General features: G+C 28.4%; 2 protein-coding genes across 2 annotated transcripts; both read left to right on the top strand.

The window, feature by feature from the left end:
* Positions 1-862: 862 nt before the first annotated feature.
* LOC134832468 (uncharacterized) lies at positions 863-8,637 on the top strand. The gene is made up of 4 exons (XM_063846490.1): positions 863-883; positions 7,010-7,636; positions 8,034-8,189; positions 8,458-8,637. Exons 1-4 carry the CDS (start codon positions 863-865, stop codon positions 8,635-8,637), a joined length of 984 nt encoding a protein of 327 aa, XP_063702560.1.
* Positions 8,638-13,639: 5,002 nt separating this feature from the next.
* LOC134832466 (titin-like) lies at positions 13,640-15,727 on the top strand. The gene is made up of 5 exons (XM_063846488.1): positions 13,640-14,302; positions 14,824-14,979; positions 15,048-15,260; positions 15,410-15,457; positions 15,527-15,727. Exons 1-5 carry the CDS (start codon positions 13,640-13,642, stop codon positions 15,725-15,727), a joined length of 1,281 nt encoding a protein of 426 aa, XP_063702558.1.
* The last annotated feature ends 3,354 nt before the right edge of the window (positions 15,728-19,081 follow it).

Below are 19,081 nucleotides of genomic sequence, written 5' to 3'. Positions count from 1 at the left end.
CACGTTAAGTATGTTGGATCCCAAAATATTAGTTAGTAACTAAAAAGTAGATTAATTGTGAATTTGGCTCATCTTTTCCCTTGCTTTTATTCATCAATGTTGAACTATATTGAATGAATGATCAAATAGGTAGGTTGAAATATGAAACACGTTATAAAATTGCACTTGCCTAAACGTAATAAGCATTCGAATTCTTTGAGGGCCATAAAAATGCATCAAGAGGGTTTTTGTAATAATAAAACAACAAATGAAATAATAACATGCTATCATATTCTTACATAACATATTATAATTAAATTAATAATTAATACTTATTGTATATATTGTGCTTTTTGACTAAAAGACATTACTTTTGACACGCAGTAGTCGTATTGTAAATTTACGTAGCTCTATCGAAGAAATTAATTCGATAAAAATATTGCAGACTGTTCATTCATGCTCGTCAAACAAGGGACAACCATAAAATGTGTCACATCTTTACCCAATTATCTTCCTTCCGTTTTTTTTTCACGGAAATATCAACGGTTGATTAAATAAAAGACCAAAAGTTATGAACAAAAGTAGCAAAAATTCGAACAAACCACAAAATTGTAAACCGGAAAAATCTCTTTTTTAATTACCAAAGACTTTTGAGTATAAATTTTATTTATAACTATTGTTTTTGTAAGTTTACTCTTTAAAAAAATAAAAACATTTCATGTCGACCATATGAAAAAACGTGAGAAATTTAATAGAACAAGAATACGGAAACAAAGAAATCTGTTTATTATTAGAATTAATTAAGGATGACGAAGAATTTTTATGTGAATTATGTGAGAACTACGTTGTATTAATTTTTTTACGTTTGTGTTTCCTTATACAAATGGCACTAACCGACCTTGAAGTAAGAAACATAGATGAGAAAGAGACAACAAACCCTCACTGTGTCTAAAGAAACGTCAATTCATTCATTATTGAGGTCAATTATTGCATGCAAACAAAAAATTGGTAAAAAAAAGGTGCCCTTTTCAAGCACTTGTCAGATGAAAATTGATTCGTCAATCAATCTAATATGGGATGTAATCTGTTTTTTTTATAATGGCAGGGATTCAACAAGCACATAATCGATCGTTTGCATTGAACACATTGTGAAGCTTATGAACCATGCAATGAGGCAACTTTTATGTTTGTATTTCAATATGCACAATATTTTCTTACCCCAATTTGACCTAAAATTAGATATTGCAAAACACAACTATTTCAACATAACAAAAAATCGTTCCTAAAATGTCATTTCCATTGTCCATATTTCAAATCTCAGATCACACACTTTAATCCTCGTAGGTTTCTATTGTCTGTTATGTACACTATTACTTGCAGGGTTAAAAATTTCTTTTACTTCAAAAATTTTTTTTTTATTAAAATTTAAAAAAAAGATGCTTTTTCTGAAAATTTATTTTTACAAAAGAAAAAAAATTGAAAATATTGAACTTTGCTTTACATAAAAATTATTTATTAATTTGATTATTGTTTACGATAATAAATACTAAAAATAAAATTGTTAAAAACAAAATGTTTTGTATACCCTGATTACTTCAGCCATCCCTTATAAATATACCTACATATATTACATCAAATGCTTATAGCTAACAGATACTACAAAAGACAGAGCATCAGAGTACAATGACACGGTTTAATTTAAATATGTTTTTTGTTTCAAATCGACCGAGTGAGTCGCATGTTGTTGTTGCAAAAAAAAATTTTTTTTTGTCTTTGATCGTTATTTAGTTTGATAGATGTTAAAGTTACTTGTTGTAAATTAATGAATGACGAATTGCACAACTTTTTTTAAAAAGATCTAGCTATATAAAATAATTAGTTTGCAAGTCGACCAAACATGTATTTAGTGTATAAATTGATTTTACAGTAATGTAAAAATTGTATATTTGTCGTAGTTATACTTTGTTTCTGGTTGGCATTGAAGATTTTTTTTCTTAATTTTGTGTTTTTATGTTGATCATGATTTCAAGATTTGTTTTTTTTAACTTTAATGTTAATCTATGATTGAAAAATTTTTTAAATCTTCTGATTATCACTCCTAATTTTTTTTTATTGTTGTCTACTAACTAAATAGTTCAATAATAGAAATGCATTGTCTAGAATGTTTTTTTTTTGTTTTGTTTTTGTTTAAATACATGTATATTTTTAAATAAAACATACATATTTGTATAAAGCAATAAAATCTACAATCTTGCTTACTGAGTCGTAACTTTATTTTACTTTTTAAAAGAAATAAATGGCATAAAATATATGATACACTTTACTCTCCAGCTTCAGTTATAATTAACTGAATGGCATGACAATGTAAATTGTGTTAAATCGGGCAAAAAGTGTTGCCAAATATGCACATTGCTTTCTCACAATTCTGAGTCACGATTTTTAATTATTTCATTAATCATCTGATTCCAATATTATTTTTTTATATATATTTTTTAATATAAATATTTTTACTTTAATTTTTATTTTTTGCCGAATTACCAAAAATATAAATCATTGAATGTCCCAAAAATCAAAGTTTCTTAACACATTTCATAAAAATAAATAAAATACATCCGTTTTTCACAATTTACATTGTGTCTGCAAATACTACACTTAATCTATTGCTAAAGCACATTAGTTGTTTTCAATTAAAATATTATTAATAAACATATGAACGGTGAGTTTAAATTTAAAAGTAGGTCAATTAATCGTCATCGGTCTTCGCAATAAGAGACTTGCTCTTTGTATATATATGAACAATATACGTGAAACAAAAAGTCAAACCATTATGAATATCTATTTGTTGGCAAAGTATGTATGGCAAAGACAAGTATGTATATATACAATAATAAGAAAGAGGATTTCCAAACGGAAAGCTATTGATATATTTTGAAAAATAAATTATTTCGTAAATAAACAAATAATTTAGTTGCGCGATTAATTATATGCAAATTTTTTTTTAATAAATATATGTATGTATGATATATATGTGTTAATATATGATATGATATGAAGTAAGAAATACATATTTGATGACTCAAAGCATAAGAGACTGAAGTAAAAGGCAGCTTAAAATGTGTGTACATCTTTGACCTAACGTTTTATGACGTCATTGCCTGAAAGGATATGGATAAGGTGTCAATATCAACAAGTTTCCATCCCTTTTAATTTTTTTTAACTAAACGGATATCAACACGTTTTTTTCGAATTTTAGCTTAGAAACCTGTTTGACATTTATTTTTCGGCTTATGAACTGAGTCATTTTTTTTGTTATTTTGATTCTGCATCAAATTAAACAAACTGTGTCGGTAAACAAGCATAACGATTAATTCATTCATAAAAGGTGAAAAAGCTCGCAACAGGTCAAAACAGGTGATTATCTCATTGAAAGTGCATTTAACCTTATGTGTTTCATGTGAATTTATAGATTGGATGGTTCACTTTAGTTTTTTTTTTTTTTTTTTGTAAAAGTTGTCAACGACAAGGACTTGCGTGATTGTCGACTTGCTATTTTTCATAAATTTTGTCTTGCGCAACTTAATGAACATTTTCTTTGCTCCAATACTTCATGATGTGCGTATTACGGTAGGTTGGGTTAAATATCAATTTTATTTTTATCATATCTACAGATTTTAATAAATTGTTGCACCATTTTTATTGTGCAGAAAACCAATCATTATACGAAGCAACTATCCATAGCTTCATCTAACTGTGCAACATTGCTTTAAAAAGTAAAGACGAAGCACAACCACGATAAACATAATAAAGGGGTGTTATCAGTGCAGCTAAATGACACGATGATGCAAGGCAGATGCGCTGTTTTTTTTTATTATTATACTGAATTTTGCATCACAAACAAACACAAAGTAAGGCATTAAATTATTTGAACAAACATTCGATTTGTACATCAGTCAGTTGGAAAAGTTTTCTTGTTATTTTTAATGTTTATTAGCTAATATCCCGCCTTAAGTACGTCTTATTACGTGCCAAATAGATAGCCGATATGCGTATAATTAATGCCTATTAAGAAAGACAATGCACTGTCATTTTTCTACGAGTCATGTAGAGGTGCTGTATGATAGAAACTTTTGTTTTATATTGTATGTATTTAAAATTAGAATAATTTTTAGAAAACTGTTTCAAATGAGATGAAGGTAAAATTCCCCATCAAAGGTTAAAATTTTAATTTTTCATGTTTATGAGACAATGAGCTTCTAATGATTTTTTTAATAGAAAACAAATAATTCTTCTATTCAATTGCTTCCCTTGATAAAATCAAAAAACTGCATGACTTGGATATTTACGAAAATCCACAAACGAGGAAACAAATAATTATAAATTGCATTTAAGTACCTTAACATCTATTATTTAGTACTCATACACGAAATATTAAAGTTCAGCACCTGCTCTTATGTTCATTACAGGGCTACTGACTCGTTTGTTACTTTGAGTAGTAACAAACAGTTAATCATAAGAAACAATCAGATTTCAATTTTTTCTTGCCTTTGTTTTTCTTTTTATTTATTGTGTCATTTTTCTCGTATTTACATACGAAAAAAAAGTCCTTGAAGTCTAACATTTATTATGATTTTTATTTTTAACAATTATTTTTTTTATTAAAGTAACGAATAAAAACGACACAATCCTATTAAATATCTCATGATATAATTCATATATTATTGCACGTTGTTTGTTTGCTATTTTTTTATTATTAATATTACAGCACTTTACCCATATTCATTTATACATTTAACAAAACAAGCTATTGTTTTACTTTCAGTTTCAACAACGACGTGCGCTAAACCACTCTTGTAATATGCTTAATATGATAATTATGGGAATTTATTCTTGCCTTATGGTTTGTGTCTAAGGTAAAGTAGATTTCGATGATCACGTTATTATTCTTATTAAGATCGGTTTTTGGTCAAGATGCTTTTAAAATTTCTGCTTTTTTCGTTTTTTATGAACTTAAAATTTATTTGAAAAAAAAAAAAAAACAAAAACAAAAAAACCTTCTTAAACTTGAGTTTTTCATGGCCCAACATGCTTCGTATGCTTGTTATAATTTAATTATTAGTACAACACAATTTGTCCATTCATGTTTATAAATAAAATGTTCATGTTTATAAAATCAGCAAAAATTGATTTATATTAGTCCGGTTTTACGAAACGTCTTAAACTACCGCAATTGACATTGACTTTATGAATCATAAACTACAAAAATTGTCTAAGAGAAACAGAAAACCCAATTCCAACATCAAAATCGGCAGTAATGTTGTAATTATTTTATTATTCAAATAAACTTTAAATTATAGCGTGAAACTATAATTTTATTTGTGTAATTTAACGTGACTCGCACCATGTCTCTTACATATATACAAAAGGATACAAAAACACTCTATGTTATAAGTATTCGAATTTTCAAATACAATTCTCATATATTTTTTTCTTCTACCTATTCTATAAAATGCACAAAATATTTACGCAAACAAATGTAGAAAAAATATAAAATCTTTTTTTGACATTGCAACAAATATTGCAAATTGAAAATAAATCCATGTCTCTTATAGCAGAAACAACATCTCCCCAATTTATTACGATGTAAATATATTCTGCACAAGATTTACCAAACAAAATTATAAGCATATGTACATTAACAAACGTCAACCGCGTATATTTATTTATGCTTCTGTTCTGTCCTGCAAGCTCTATGTATACACATCATGCCGACAACGAGTATACTCGCAAGAGGGAAACTTTTTGAAAAAATATATTGTTACAATTAATATTTTTGTATTTCTTAGTTATGTTGTATACGATGCAAACGGAGCTCGTGAAAAAGTATATAAAGCAACGGCAGTTGATGCGGTATTGTTAGTGTTGGTTTCTACTTTGAACATTTAACATTTCAGTCTTCTGAGAGTTCTTAAAAAATAATGAAGTTTTTTGTAAGTGTTGTGACAAAATATTAATTTTTAGCATTGGATAAAATTATAATTTGATTCAATAAAAAAAAACTCCTACAAATAAGAAAGGACAAACCAAATAAAAATAAAAGTGAAAAAATAATTAATTAATGTTAAACATTTTTTGTAAAACAAATTAATGAAAACGCAATTTAAAAACATATAAAATAATGTAGGAAACATGCAAAAAATTGACTTTTAAATGCATGAGCGATTCGATGAATACAAATAAAATAAATAAATATACGGGTGAAAGATTGATTGTTTACAGTTCGAAATGCGGAAATTTGTCATTAATGAAAAACTAAATAAAAATAAAGAAAAGAAAATGACACCGTAAATGCATAAGAATTTTAAACTTTGTTAAAAAGATTTTTAAAAAATACCATTCGTCTCCATTAGAAAATATAAGTAAAATGAAAACGAAAGTAAATTTGCACTGTCCATTAAATTACATACACCAACATATGACATAATTAGGTCACAACATCCACTATTCTTAGATAACTTAATGTATGAACATAATTTTCCTCCCATGTTAAATTCGTTTAACATTTTTGACGTATGACTGTGCAAAAAATAAATGCTTTCCTGCCTTCATAACTTCACACATCGAAACACTTCTGTGAAATTACCAGTCTCTATCTAACTTATGTTACATATTAAATTTCATTAATTTGTCAATAAACTTGAGAGATGAACTTTCATGGTGTTTCATAATTTTCCTCCATTTGATAGTATAAATTACGAAATTGACGCCGTTTTATAATATTGTCTTTCTAACTTACTAAGAGAGTAATAAACTTACTTTAAATATGGAAATGCAAAAATGATGTAATTGATATAATTTAATATAAACAATCAAAACCAAGTTCAAATGTTGTTTATAAATGGATTAAAATTTAATTATTAACAAATATTTTTGTTTGGTATTTCGTTTTCAAAAAAATTAATTACGAAGTGTTATTTGTGTCAATACGTGCAAATCCGTTTTTAGTTTAATTAATTAAAATTTTCTTTTTTAGATCGTAGCGAGTTGTGTCGCTTTGCTGGTTGTTTCAACTATTGCCGATGAGAGCAAAGATAGTTTGAAAAAGGGCAAAAAAGCGTCTGAACCTGAGACTGCAGATAGCAAAAAGACAGAAAAACGTGGAATTTATGAGTTTGGAGATTATGGTCATCACGACTTTGGGCATCATTATGGAGGAGATTATCATCATGCCGCTCCCGTCGTTGACTTAGGACATCATCATCATCACGAAAAGACTATCACTGTTGTGAAAAATGTTCCTGTTCCATATCCGGTTGTGAAACATGTGCCCGTTGAACATATCAAACATGTACCTGTTCCATACAAAGTTCCTGTCCCTCATCCGTATCCGGTTGAGAAGATAGTTCATGTCCCCGTTAAACAAATTGTCAAAGTACCTGTTCATGTACCTGCTCCATATCCGGTTGAAAAGAAAGTCCCGTATCCTGTTCATGTACCCGTTGATCGTCCTGTTCCTGTCAAACATTTTGTCAAAGTGCCTGTGCCTGTCGTTAAACACGTGCCTGTTGAAGTAAAAGTCCCCGTTCCTCAACCTTATGCAGTTGAAAAAGTTGTGCCGGTTGAAGTTAAAGTCCCAGTTCATGTTCCTCAACCTTATCCCGTAAGAAATTTAAATTTTTATTAATGATTTTAATAATTGATATTTTATTTATTTATTTTTTTATTATTGAATTAAAATTATATTTTTGAGATTTTAAAACTTAAGATTATAGTTTTCTGAACGATATAAAGTTTTGGCAATAGTTTTGATTTAAATGATAAAATCAATCGATAACAAAAATATGCTTAAATATGATTGAAAATAAGTATAAATAAGTAAAAATTATTGTCAAAGCTTAAAATCGTTTAGAAAATTTACAAACTTTGGGTTTAATATCTCTTCAGTAAACTTCCTATTTTCCCTTAATTTTTCTATTGATTTTTTTTTGTACTTTTTTTTAGAAATTGAAAAGTTCAGAAAACATTTTTAAACTTTTATTTATTTTTATACATTTTAGGTTGAAAAAGTTGTTCATGTTCCATATAAAGTACATGTTGATCGCCCATATCCCGTTCATGTTGAGAAACCAATTCCCGTTCCTGTCGAAAAGCCTGTACCTTATGAAGTAATTAAGAAAATACCTGTACCCGTACATATTCCTGTTGACAGACCTGTAAGTAATACAAAAATAAAACGCATACAAGAAGAGTGAAATATAAAAAAAAGCTCTCAAAATTGATTAAATAATTTTTGAAATACTTTTTTATTTCACACTTTTTGAATATTGAAAAATTTTAACAAATTTTTATACTATCGTTGCAAATTGAATAAGTTGAAAACTAAATAAAAAAAAATATATAATACAAAAAATGATATAAATATATGATATCATTGACAAAAAAATTATCTTATTTATTAAATATTTTTTTTTATTTTCATAGGTCCCTGTGCACGTTGAAAAACCTGTGCCTTATGAAGTCAAAGTCCCATATCCTCAACCTTATCCTGTTGTTAAACACGTTCCTGTACCCGTCTACAAACCTGTAGCAGTTCCCGTTGTGAAACATGTTGAACATCATCATGACCATCATGATCATCATTATGATCATCACCATTACTAAGCCTTAGCATATATTTTAAATTGAGATTCGTGAGTGCGTTAGTAATACTGTGATAAGTGATATGGAATGCTTTTTTAAAAACAGAAAAAGTAAATTTTGTATATTTTCTTAATACAACGTAATTTACAAAAAAAAAAGACAATCTTAGCCTGAAATGAACTCTAAATTATAAAAAAGAAGAAAATTCGAGAAACGGAAAACACAGATAAAAAGAAGAAAATTCGAGAAACGGAAACAACAGATTAAAATCAATTAAAGAATAAAGTTGTCGTCGATGCATCTATTTATTAATTTCTTGCACTAAGAAATGAAATTATATAAAATAGTATGGAAAATAATATTTTTCAGTATTGTCTTTACGTTCAGTATTTTTTATTAATGTTTTCCGATTCATTAAGCAACTAAAAAAAATATCTAAATATATGCCAGACAATAATATACATCTTCGTGCAATAGTGTTAGTAGTAAATCTTGACATGTAAATTGTATAGCAAAATGTATATTATGCAATTTTATTGTTTCTAATCTAATGTATTTTTGTACAAAATAAAATAAAAAAAATCAAAAATTCATTTTTTTTTTGTTTTTATGAGACTTTTAAGTTTTTTTTTTGTTTTTCTAAATACAAAGAAAGTAAAAAACTTTTTAATTACAAAATAAAAACAAAAACTTTATTTATTAATTCTTAATTTTTTCACAATTTGGTTTCAATAGATTCATGATACAGATGTCATTCATTCAAATCAAATTAGTAAATGTTAAATGCTAATACGAAAAATATCACTAACATATATTTCCCAAAGTTCGCATTAATTGTGACTGCATCATTGTAGAAACCTCCATAAACTTGAAGATTTGCCGTTGAAATGCTATGTTTACAATAATCGCCATCATATTTCCATCCAATTACTTCTTGTGTTCTCAAATTTTCGCTTCGGAGCCATTCTTCCAAGGGTCTAAAGTATTCTCTTAACGCCGAAGCATCTAACCTTCCTTCGCCCAAAACTTCCGAAATTATAGTTTGCCAAGTGTCTGATGATCCTCTTTCCATTAACCGTCTTTTTATTTAAAAATTCAAAAGATACTTGTGTTAAAATATCGTTTTAAAACACCTCATAATCGAAATGGAATTTAATATTTTTATGCAATGAATTTTGAACGTTTTAAGCATGCAAATCTTGTAAAAACGTTTTTTTTTTTACTTACTTGATAACGTTGCCAGCCTCTGGATGTCTTGAAAGATCACATTTATGAAGCGGTTTATTTGGATCTAATGGATCCCATTCTCGACTTGTCTGACACAGTGAACGGAAAATTTGAAATTGAAGAACAGTTCCGAAAAAGTGTCTGAAAATTAGAGAAAAAATTTATGAAAAGGAATTTCAATAATATATTTCAAGTTGATCTAAAAGTACAAGTAAAGTTTTCAGTTATAATAAATAATGTAAAATGACATAGCAAACCCGATTCATTCATAAACATGACAATTCATTGCAAATCTCCCTATGTAATGCAAAACATGTCTGCATTAATTTAATTATTTTTTGTTACTATGCTACTATAAGTGGGTTAACATTTTAAAGGTTTGTTTATCATTTTTTTTGTAAGTGCCATGTTGGTCAGATTGTTGTTAGATGAGTTTTTTCAAAGCTTTTTTTGTTTTACAATCCTTGAACAATTGTTGAGTAATTCATTAAAATCAATTGAAATCTTCCAGATAAAATACTTCAAAAATTGCAATATATAACTCGTCAATAACAAACACTTTTAAAAATATAGTACATTAGTGTCGATTTCTTCAATTATTATGATTATTTCTTCTTGCTCACATATAATTTGTTTCGGATCGTTAATTAAATATTGAGTAATCGTACTTGATTCAAGTAAATAAGCTTTTCAGTCACTCACTTTGTTTCGAGTAAAATGTATTTCTTTTGAAAAATATATGAAACATTAAGGTTTACTCTACACATTGCTTTATTTTTAACATTAAGCGTCTTTCAATTATTATTTTGTGTCTCTGATCATATGTACAATGTTTAAATTGTCAGTCAGTATGTCAGTAGTTTAAAACATCCATTACCAAGTCCATATTATATTATTAACATTATGTTTATCATTTTAAATTGTTGTCGAGTTACTTTCGATTACTATGTTAAATTATTATGCGTATGCTGAATGTGAGAAAAGGTAATTTAATTATGGACCCGTATTAAACATAATTGTAACCGTCAGATTGCAATTTACTAAATAATTGCAGAAAACTATTAAATATAAAGTATAATATAATGATGGATGAACACAAAAACAAACTCATTCCTGATGAAATTACTTCTGTATTATTCAGCTGACATATTAAAATGATACATTTACACACTTAAAAATAAAAATAAAAAAATGAATTAATGTAAAAAAAATGAAGCAATGCATATTTCATGGATTGGTTCGTGTTGATGGCTAAATGTTACATATGCGACGACGCGCACCACAAAGGAGAGTGTTATAATAATTCTATTTTGTCTGTCGGTGCATTGAATATGTAACAGCAGTGCATTTGTAGGTACATCGAACATACTTCAAGAAATAAGGATTATGTCATCATCTTACACGAGTTGAATAACCCATGTTAAGTTGTTTTTCAGCAAGTCCAATGCAATTGCCATAAAAATATATATACCCAATTCTCTCAATTGGGGCTATCGCGCATTTCATTTATATTTAGTTTTTGAGTTCTCGCACAAACAAAAAAAAACAACAACACGTGAAATGACAAAGTTGTAACTTTTTCTCAATTATTTATTTACATTTCTTTTAATCTCTTATTGCCTTATTTATTACACCACAAAATTAATGCCGGATTAAAAAAATGAGGCAATATGTTACTTTCAATTTCAGTAATGAATTTTAATTAGAGTCTGTTGAAATTTTTGTGATGTGATCTGGAATGAGACCTTGAATCACTTTTCCTCTCATTTTCATATTTTGATGCTCAGTCGATTGGTAATGCATTAAAATGAATAAAACATTTAAAATTAAATTAAAATCTGTCCTTGTTTATGTCCAAATTCTGACATTCTACAATATTATTTTTTATTTTTATTTGCGAAAAATAAAATATTTTTTAGTATACTGTTTTGTAAAACAAAAACAACATAGTAATCGTTCACACAAAAATTATAATATAATGCAAAATAATTGAGCATAACAACATATTTTGTATTCGATTAGGATCTTTTTTAATTTTCCATATCAAAAAAGTAATATATAATGTGTATATATATAATGTGTTGCAATTACTTACGATTCTATAAGTAATAACTAAATTACAATGTTTGGTGCCTATTGATGGTGCAATTCTTTGACAATTATGATTTTCATTGTTTAGGCGATTTTTCATTTTTTCCTTGAAAAATCCTTGAATACAATTTTGTTAAATATGATATTAAGAACAAAAAATTATAAGATATATACTTCAAACCAAACTCCTATTTTTCAATAAATATATGAACATCAGATAATTTAATGAGATAAAAAAAAAACATTATAGCTACCATTTAAATTACTTAATTTAATTTTATATACGTGTACATTAAATATTAAAAAAAATAAAAATAATAATCAATAAAAAAATATAATGTTTCAATTATAATATCAATGTTATTATAAAATTTGTGAACATAATACCCCATAACACTTACATTCATCTAACAGCTTGGATAAAACTCGCCTAACCTGATTTTTAAGGAGACACAATCAAATACACACATCAAATATCTACTAACCTATATAATATGCAAATTTGTATAGAAAGATTGTATTTTGTGCACTTATGTGTTATATATTTAGCTCCTTTATGAATCAAATAAAAGTAAAAATATTTTTCCATGCATTTCCTTTTGCTTTCTTTTTTTTACAAATCAGATCATTGTCTGCGATTCAATATTGTTACCGCATAGTAAGTGCATAAACTGCACGTAAGTGTCTAATTAAAAGATATATATGTATGGTTAAATGTTAATGATTCCGTTTTTACTTTTCTTGAGATTTTTTCTTTAAACATTATGATTTCATAATCGTAATAACAATAATAAATAATAATGAATGAGTAAACAGACACTTCATACACTCTGCACTTTAAAACTCGAGTTTACTGCCTCACTTTTTTAGCTCAACAACGTTGTAAGAGTAATAATATAATATAACCATATTAAATAATAATAATAACAACAATAATGTAGGTTTACAAGTGTGCGGTTGTTGTTGCTACTCTTTGAGTGCATATAATTATTACATTCGTGTGCGGCGCTAAACACCTTACCATGGTTAATTTTTCCAAATTAAATGCAAAAAAATTTTCATCATCATTTCAGTTGTTGTTGTTGTTTATGGAATGAATTATATTAGATGTGCACTATTAAGCGCCATCATACATATACACTGTCGTCACTGTTTTCGTCGCTACATGTACCTACATATGATTATTATTATGGAAAACTTGTAAGCTCAGGTAAATGAGAAGGTATATGTACCAATTGTAATGGAATGGCAGGGGAAAGTGTATATGGTTGTCTGTACCATTACACATTGGTGGTAATTCTGACAGTATAAAAGTGTATTACTCATAGAGAGAAAATAACATTCAACATTTGTCTATCCGAAAAGAAACAAGTCTTCCAAAAAATAAAGAAAATATTTCAACTGTGATTTAATATTGGTGAAATAGAGAGAAAATGAAGTTATTGGTAAGTTGATACGAAATACCTATTTATATTTCACCAAAGGTGCATTTAATGGACTCTGAACGTGATGAGAATCAAATATTAATAGAATGTATATGACAAATATAAAAAAAAAAACCAAATTTGCATTTTAAAAAATGCGGAAAATAAATAAAAAGATGGATATATCATGTGTTGTTATGTATACAAAATACAAATATACAAAATTCAAATGTCAATTATCAAAACATAAGATATATAGATAGTGAAATTGGATACGAATAATGACGCGTTTCCTCTTCTTTCAGCACGTACTTTACTTCTGTGCACTAATCTTTGTCGCTACATGCGAAGAAAAGAAAAAAGTTGACGAAACTCCTGCAGTTGATGCTAAAGCTGACGCTTCTCAGGCTGAGAAAAAACAAGATAAACGAGGAATTTATTCTTTTGGGGATTATCATGGATCTGAAAGCCATCATGGATGGCATCATGCTCCTATTGAAGAAGAAAAAACCTTAACTGTCGTTAAAAAAATCCCCGTCCCATATCCTGTTGTTGATGTCAAACACGTTGAACATGTGAAACACGTGCCTGTTCCCGTTAAAGTTCATGTCCCAAAACCTTATCCAGTTGTCAAAACAGTGCATTATCCGGTTAAGGAAGTAGTTAAAGTACCTGTTCATGTTCCAAAACCATACGCTGTCGAAAAGAAAGTTCATTATCCTGTGCATGTACCTGTTGAACGTCCCGTTGCCGTAAAAGTTCCAGTTAAGGTTCCTGTGCCTGTTGTAAAGAATGTCAAAGTTGAGCATGTTGTTCACGTCCCAAAGCCTTATCCAGTTGAGAAGGTTGTTCCATATGAAGTCAAAGTACCCGTTCATGTCGACAAACCATATCCAGTTGAAAAAGTTGTCCATTATCCTGTCAAAGTTCCCGTTGATCGTCCAGTAAGTAAATTAAAGAGCTAAGACCATATTAAAGGGTATTCGAAAAGCGTTTTCTGTTTCGCGTTTCATCATCGAATAATCGAAGGTATAAAAATTTTATATAAATTTTCTTTTTTTTTGTATTTTTTTACAATTGCTAAATTTTGAATTGTTTTATATGAGATTGTTATTTTATTAGAGTTAAAATTAATCATCCTTTACCAAAAATATTTTGAAAACTATCATTTAAAAACAACTTGCAAATAATTTTGTCGTTATTTTTGTTATAAAAATTCGTGATTTTTTATTTAAAATATACAATGATTATCAAAATAGCTCAAACTACGATTAAAATGCGAAACAATTTAAAAAAAAAACATCAATCATTCAATATGAAAAAGTATTTTAAATTCAATATATAATTACTATATTCCTTCTGATCATTTTTGACAAAAATAGTTGGGGATGAAACGCGAAAAGATATAAGTTTTTTGAATACCCTTAGTTTTTAAGAAAAATATTTTAAAAATATACGTATTTAGGTCCCTGTTCATGTTGAAAAGCCCGTTCCTGTGCATGTTGACAAACCTGTTCCTTATGAAGTTATCAAGAATGTTCCTGTAGCAGTTCATGTGCCTGTTGATCGTCCTGTACCTGTTCATGTCGACAAACCTGTTCCATACAAAGTTACTGTTCCCGTATGTTTCTTTTGAAGTCAATGTTTACATTAATGTGATATTAATTTATAACCTTTTTTAATATTTAGGTTCCTGCTCCATTCCCCGTTACAAAGGAAGTTCCTGTTCCCGTAAGTTATATGAACGTTATGTATTTACCAAGCAATTGGGAAGAGACATCACAAGGATATGGTTATCTTAATGCAGCATCATCTAACAACCAAAATCATCTAACACCATTAATTCAATACAATAGCAATAGTTATAATTTTGACTTTAATCGCTTAAGACCTAATTCAGCAGTTAACCCTCTCGCGTCAATTTACAATAATCTACTAACACAAACTAACAAAATGATAAAACACAATAACAATTATCCTCGATATCGGAGGTTTATTTTAACAACTGAAGAACCCTCGTGGACTGATCATTTCAAATTACTTTCTTCCAGGTTGAGAAACATGTTCCATACCCTGTTAAAGTTCCCGTTGAAAAACCCGTAAGTAGTTACTTTTTATTCTTATTTTCACAATTTTTTATTAAATATATTCTTTTTCTTTCAAAACAGGTACCCATTGTCTTAGATAAACACACTCCCCATGTTCAAACGAAGCACAAACCATACAAAGTACCTGAATTCATTCAAACACATCACGAAGAATCCCATAGCGGTGCGGAAGAAGAAAGCTATGGAGGACATGATTTCAGTTCATCTGGATCTTCAGGCGAAGGATTATCCGGCGGATATGAAAGCCATGGATGGCGTTAAATTTCTGAAGTAGATCACATTGATCACAACGAACAATATTCAATAGCTGTTCCAATCGAATTTCCTTTACAATTTTGACAATAGCATCTTTTTCAAAAGCATTTAGTTCAAAAGTCATTTCACTTTTGTTTTCAAAATTATTACACAACAACCGTAAATTCGATGAAAATTCATTTCATATAAATTTTTGTTTCATGAAAAAGTTCATTTCACATGACAATTGTTCAAGCAAGCAAAATGGTATATTGCACTCAAATATTTGCTGTATTATCTGTGATTTATAAGCGTAACAAATTGTTTTTTTTTAATAAATGAATTTTTGATCATTTTATTTTGTTAGCAAATACTTTTATACATAATATGTAACTAACAAAAAAAACAACGAAATATATTAATAAATGAAAATAAATAATTGAGTGTGATGAAAAAATTAAATATGAAAATTTTTAAATCAAAAATTTAACAGAAGAACTAAAATTTTTAACTCATTTTTTTTATGAAAATTATTCAAATTATTATTCAAAGATTATTTTACTTGAAAAATTATGATCTTAAATAACAGCCTCTCATTACGCATGAAATCAACTTCAGTATATTCAGTATATATTCACAAATGCAACAAAAAAAATGTTTTCAATTACATAAAATATCATTTATTTTACGTGCGTGTTCGTTACATATTAGAGTTTATTACATTGTAAGACGTTGTTGGCAAGACAAGTATCAAATTAAATTAAATATTCGGTCATAAACGCGTCAATTTGAAAATTTAAAATGCCTATAAATGGTAATGTACCGGTAAATTTCCATATCAAAGTTAGTCAACTTTCATTGACGTTGTTCGTAACTGCAAAATGCATTGTACGGAGGTTTTTCAGTCTACAAACAATGAAAAATGATAAAACGGCGTAAATTGCATAATTGTGGTTTCTTTTAAATATTATGTTGATGACGATATTTCATGCATTTTGCTCAACATGCATTTTTTTATAAATAAAGAATAATAATATATAAAGTTTTTCACTTATTTAATCATTATTCAGTTTGAGAGTTGAATGACTTAAACATAAATTAAAAGAATAAGTTATTGACTGCAAAATATTTTTCTTTTATTACTTTTGAGTACCATTTAGATATTTTTAAAATTTTCAATAGAATTGAAAGTATTATCACATACGTTAACCTTTGTGAGACTTTTTAAATCCGTGTTCTTCTCCTTCTTTATGACCGCCTTTTTTGCCCCAATGTTTATGTTCTTTGTGATGCTTATCGAATCCGTGTTTGTGCTTCCATTCTTTTTCTTTCTTATCATGATGACCCTTTTCGCCATGCCCATGTTTCTTGTGATGATCGGATTTGTGAGCAGATTCATGATGACCTAAAATATGGTTTTCATTATGCTTTACAGTAGTATAAAAGATTCATATTAAGCGACGAACCTCCTTTCTTGTGTTTGCCTTCGGATCCTTTGTGGAATTTGTGTTCATCTCCGTATTTCTTATGTTTGCCTTCTTTATGATGATCATCCCAGAATTTATGATGTTTGTGATATTCGTCTTTGTGTGCTTTTTTATGGAAGCCCGTGGTTTTGTGTCCTGAAAATTCATTCTTAGCTATTTTCAAGAAAGATTTCGAAAGACTTTACCCTTTTTATGATGCTTTTTATGCCCTTTCTTGCCGCCTTTTTTGTGATGTCCTTCTTTATGATGTTTATGATATTCCTCATCCTCTTCGTGTTTCTTCTTCTTGTGACCTCCTTTTTCTTCATGATGCCCCGCTGCTTTCTTCTCGTCATGATGGCCCTTCTCTCCTTTATCGTAATGATGCTTCTTTTTGTAACCTTTATCGCCCTTTTCTCCCTTCTTTGCATAATGATCTTCGTGATGTTTGTGTCCTCCATCTTCCTCAAAAGCACTCTCCTTTTTACTTCTTTTAACACGTACTCCATGTGCTTCATGTTGTGTAACTCCTGAATCTTTGTCATTTATTTTTATTTGCACTAACTCACTGTTATCGGTTAACTCTGAAGATTTTTCATCGTCGCGTGCACTTATCGTTGAGAAACTTATGAGAAACGCGAAACCGACAAGCACAAGCCAAATATTCAGATGGTGTTTCATTTTAATTGTTTTTCACTTTGTTTTCCATTTGAAGCAAGACGACGGAATGATTGATTTTTTTACAGAACATTCAGTATTTATATTAATCGGCGGTAATTCAGTTAGAAAACCCAAATTTCTGTTATTTGTATACGAATATAATGAAATGCAAAGAGACAACGTACTGACGGTTGTGCTTCATTTGGCATTTCAGTAATTATTTCTTTTTGTCACACAACAAACACTTTTCTACTAAGACACTGATTTACTTTTAGAAATACGGACAATTTGCATGGTTTTATTATTTCGTATTGGAATAATTGGGACAATCAACTAACTCAATTTCGTCAAATGATGCAATTTCGTTAAAGTAATTTTTGTTTTTCTTTTGTACTTACCTCATGTATGGAATGTTTGCGGGCACGTGATACTTGGAGCCCATATCAAAATCAAGTTCAGATCTCAGCACGGGAGGTTTAATGCCGCCATACTGCTCGCGTAATAACCACCAATGACAATTATATTGCTCTTTACGGATACGTTTGGAAAATATGTCATAGCGCCAAAATTCCAAAGCGAGTGCAAAAGGCAAAAAAACTACCTGTTAGAAAAATTGTCAATTTTTATCTAAGAAGATCATTAAAAAAATTATCAAATTAATTACTTTATCCATCGCAAGAGCAAATAGAAAATTGATATCATGAGCGGTATCATCCACAGATTTCTGTACTAATCCAAGTGATTGCAAATGCCGAGGACTTGCAATCGATAGACCAATTGCATCTCCAATCGCTTCATGGAAACCTGAGAAAACATTAAAAAATTTTAATAAATGAACAAATTGGATATTTTCGACTTTATAGATCTTTAAAATATTTCAAGTATCTAAAAAGTATAAAAAAGAACGTGTTACACATCCTTTTGTGCTTCAATTCAGAAAATTAAGACGGATGAATACTTTCTTTATTCACATGATAATTGATTTAAATTTTTAATTTTTTTTTTTTGAATTGATTAAAATTTCCAAAAATCAAACATTTCAGATATTTGCAAATCAAACATGATAATTAAGAAAACATCTCCGTTTTATGATACTCACTTGGGTTTGGTCCATCTCGAAAAACTTTAGGTCTTAACTTATAATTCATAAAATAATGTAAATGCGCAACTTCGTGATGTGCTTGTATCAAATCTTTGTGATTTACTTGTGTACACATTTTGATTCTATAATCTTGTCCATTGCAAAAATCCCATG

This window comes from Culicoides brevitarsis, chromosome 2, assembly GCF_036172545.1.
Source record: "Culicoides brevitarsis isolate CSIRO-B50_1 chromosome 2, AGI_CSIRO_Cbre_v1, whole genome shotgun sequence".
Lineage (NCBI taxonomy): Eukaryota > Metazoa > Arthropoda > Insecta > Diptera > Ceratopogonidae > Culicoides > Culicoides brevitarsis.
This window is presented reverse-complemented; position numbering and strand designations above follow the sequence as displayed.